Source organism: Callospermophilus lateralis, chromosome 7, assembly GCF_048772815.1.
Source record: "Callospermophilus lateralis isolate mCalLat2 chromosome 7, mCalLat2.hap1, whole genome shotgun sequence".
NCBI lineage: Eukaryota > Metazoa > Chordata > Mammalia > Rodentia > Sciuridae > Callospermophilus > Callospermophilus lateralis.
The window spans coordinates 65,097,806-65,101,664 of record NC_135311.1 but is presented as its reverse complement, the minus strand read 5'-3'; the positions used below and the strand labels follow the sequence as shown (position 1 = coordinate 65,101,664).

Below are 3,859 nucleotides of genomic sequence, written 5' to 3'. Positions count from 1 at the left end.
GAGAGAGAGAGAGGAAGAAAGGAAGGAAGGAAGGAGAAGAAAAATAAGGAGGAGGAAGAGGAAGAGAGGGAAGAAAAGAAAAGGAAAAACACTCCAGGTAGAGGTTAAAACTAGAGAGAGGAAAGTATAAAGCATATCTGGGGAGTGATGAGTGGTTTGGGGCCTCAGACTTCAGAAGGCAAGAAAGCGTGTTCCAGACCAAGCTCGACGAGCCCAGCAGACCAAGGAGGACCACAAGTGTTCTGCAATTGCTCGCCACTATATCCTCCGGGGGCAGCATAACTCCTGGCACACAGAATACTTAATAAATATTTGTTAAATCAATTAGTTGGAAATGAGCCTAGGAATATTGTTGGCTAAAGATTTAAAGAGCTGAGAATGCATGGCCAGGTTTGAACTTTATTCCATGTGCAATAGAAGCCACCTGAGGATTGCAAACAAGACAAGCATATCACTGAATCTGTGAAAACATGTTCCTATGGCAGCCATGTGTAGGAGGCACTAGAGGACATGACCAAAGGTGAAATATATATATATATATATATATGTACATACATATATATAATATTTTTATTATTGTATATTATATATTATATAAGTATAATATATATTGTATTTGTGTGTAAGTCACATGGAAGATGGGATTACAACTGTGAAAATAGGTTAATTAATTTATTTATTTATTTTAAATTTTAAATAATACAAAAAGTTTTATTCAATTTTAGTACCATGTACAACCAAAACATTAGCCATACACACATATTCTTATATTCCTCCCTTTGGCATAATAATTTGATTTCAATTTTTTTTGTATACTAGAGAAGAAAGGTTAAAAGGAAGCTGTAACAGATAATCACACTGTATTTAAGGCCCAAGTATTTTCATTCTGGGTCAAAGTTTTTTCCCTGATGCTTAGTGCACATATTTAATTGAATGAATTATCAGCAATTAGTTAATTGCTATTCACGCAAAACATTCTTGTCTCTCAAAGTTAAAACCTACAAATGGCCTAATGTGTTCCTGAATCAGAAAAACCTAACCTCTGATTAGAAACTATAAATGTCATTATTTCTCTGAACCGGAAAGGCAACAAGTCTGAAGAAATGCTTAATAATTTGTTCTAAGCAGACTATATACATCATACTGTGAACTCTTCCATCCAGGATTTTTCAGATAGCCAAGTCATCCACCAAAATACTATTTGAAGTCTAGATATTTAACAAAAAGAAACTGCTGCCAGATCATCTTTATTTTCCTTAACAAAATACACACAAGAGCACAAAATTCACTTATATATCATCATTATTTTACAAGTATAAATAATACTAAGAATTCAAGTACAGTCAAGTGCAGATATATTTCCTATATGTTAATATGTAAACATAAACTAATTATATACATCATGTGCCTTTGGCCCAGCTGCAAAATAAAAGACATCAAAAGAAACACTGCACTTGACTGTTCAATTGCATTCTTGAGAATTCGTACCAATGCCTATGTAGTTACAGTTGTAACTTTCGTATCACTTAATGTAAACACCCAAATAGACATTTTCTCCCCAATGGCAAATATCTCAAAAGTTAAAATTATTTCCGTTCTTAATGATAAAGTACTCAAAATCTTGTGTTTCATTCCTTAAAACAAACACTATTAGAGAACTTATTCCTAATCAAAGTTCTTCCTATGTCAAAATAGATATTATTTTTAGGTTACACATATAGAAAACAAGAATGCATTTTTTTTTTTACTTTTAGAATAGACAAAAAAAAAATCTAAAAACTGTCTAAAGAGTGTGGATCTTTATGTGTTCAAAAGGTTCTTAATTAACTGATACCAGTTGCTCTTCATACCCAGTAGATATAACTCTTACACACTGAAATTGCTAGGCAATCTGAATACTGAAATTGCTAGGCAATCTGAATTCAAATGATATCAAGCATATACTTAAAGGGGCAAAACAATTTTTAAGAAGTACCACAAAAAAGCAATAAATGACATCAATAAGACTACAAACATCCAGTTGAAGGCACGTGGAAGCATTTACTACTTTGTCATCAAAGATTCTCCACTTAGTTCAAGATCAGAAATAGAATCAGCTCTGGGAACTGTTGATTTGGCTTCATTTATTGAGGTTTCTTCATTCTCAGTCTCTTCTTTCTCCTCTGGTTCCTCTAAGCCAGATGCATTTTCAATCACTTGGTCCGTCTGCTCTATAGCTGATATTTTGCCATCTGTTTGCTCTGTATTATTATCTAGAACTTCTTGTTCTTCTAAAGGTTCTTACTGGGGTTGAATTTGAGCCAGTTAGACTTCATTCCGGAGATTTCAGACAGAAAATGAGACATCTGGGATATTGTTCCTCCTTCACTGAGCTGGTTCTCTGATGAAAGCATACTTCCTGATGGTAAGGGACCAACTGAACTTGAACCTTCCACTCCCTGCCTCTTCTCAAAACTAAACTCTGGAAGCCTTGGAGCCTGGGGTCTGGTTTTCCTTGCAGGATTCAGGAAAAAACAGTAGGCACATCGAAAAGCAATGTATTCAAATTCTTCCTTCAAAGCCATGCCATTATGAGAAAAACACTGCTGACATATAAGCGCATACCTGTTCTGTGGACCATCACCAACTAAATATTCAACAATCCTATCCAGAGCACCTCGTTCTCGGGGAAGAATGGGTCTTGCCAAAGGTGGACCTGGAGGATGAAGGCCCATTCCAGGCACTGAAGTAGCAGGGGATCCAAGACGTCTCGGTAACACATTTGATGATAGGGCTGGAGTAGCAGTTCTTTCTGGTGGTCCACCAGGGGCTGAAGTGTCCTTTGGTGGTCCAGGAGATACCGGAATTTGTGGAGGAGGGCCCTGATTAGAGGTTGCTGGTGTTGGAGAAAGGTTTCTTTGTACTGCAGTTCGCTGGCGAATCTCTTGTCCAGGTCTTGCAGTTACAGCTGCTCCAGCAGATGGCGGCTCAAACTCCTTTGCTTTCTTTGAGTCTGGATCAAACCTTTCAAGAATTAATTTAGCTGTCTTGTAAGTTTCTTTTTCCATGACTTCTTCAAGTATTTTTTTCTTCTGGGATTTTAAATCATCCAGTGCTTCATTATTTCTTTCTGTTCTCTTGGAAAAGAAGAAAATAAGCACTGTTCTTATGCTCCAGATGATCAATGGAAAAGCAAAAAATGGGAGTGTCATGGCAAGTCTTGCTGTAAATTCATCAGGAAGATACCACAAGTATACAATTAAGCATGTAAACAGATAAAGAATTGAAGAATAGAGAATTAATCTTCCAACCCATAATTTTTGTAATCTCTGATTTTTTTCCCTAAATTCTTCCAATGCTTGAATTTCCTTATCTATACTTTCTAGAACTTCTACAGTTGAAGGTTTTGTCCTCCATCTAGAAAATAATCCACCCATCTTTTATTTGTAGAAACTTGGCACAATGATAAATATCATCAGTTGTCCAAAGGAAGTCACAGCTGCGTGAAGCGAGCACAGCCCGGCCTCGGGGTCCACCCCTGCCAGCCTTGGCCGCCACCGCGCACACAGCCTCCGGAGCAGGCAGCCGCCACTGACAGAGCACTGGGCCAGGCCAATTCCTTCCCATCAAACCCCGCGTTCCAGCCGACAAAATAGGTTAATTTAAAAAACCTAGGTCATCGCAGGAGAAAATGTAAATTGAGTAATACCTGAAATCAAATTATGGTTCAGAATATAAACAGCACTTTCAAAAGAACATAGTCAGATGTAAGAGGTAAAGTCATTCCACACATTCTTTTCTCATAAAAACTGGGGAAAATTTTATAGAAGATAAATGCTAACATTTGCTTAATTAATCAGGGATCTATCCACAGTAAGTA

The 3,859-nt window shown here is 37.0% G+C and overlaps 1 protein-coding gene across 1 annotated transcript; it reads right to left on the bottom strand.

The window, feature by feature from the left end:
* Positions 1 to 1,911: 1,911 nt before the first annotated feature.
* On the bottom strand, positions 1,912 to 3,565 carry LOC143403751 (endoplasmic reticulum junction formation protein lunapark). Its single transcript, XM_076861920.1, has 2 exons — positions 2,366 to 3,565; positions 1,912 to 2,282 (listed from the first exon to the last, which is right to left on the bottom strand). The coding sequence occupies exons 1-2, from the start codon at positions 3,414 to 3,416 to the stop codon at positions 2,044 to 2,046; spliced, it is 1,290 nt and encodes a 429-aa protein (XP_076718035.1). The 5' UTR covers positions 3,417 to 3,565; the 3' UTR covers positions 1,912 to 2,043.
* Between the last annotated feature and the right edge of the window lie 294 nt (positions 3,566 to 3,859).

Excerpts from the sequence above, each read along its gene's own strand:
- LOC143403751 (XM_076861920.1), bottom strand. The coding sequence starts at position 3,416 with ATGGGTGGATTATTTTCTAGATGGAGGACAAAACCTTCAACTGTAGAA. Across the intron at positions 2,283-2,365 it reads ATCAGAGAACCAGCTCAGTG|AAGAACCTTTAGAAGAACAA; the intron begins AAGGAGGAACAA and ends TTCAACCCCAGT.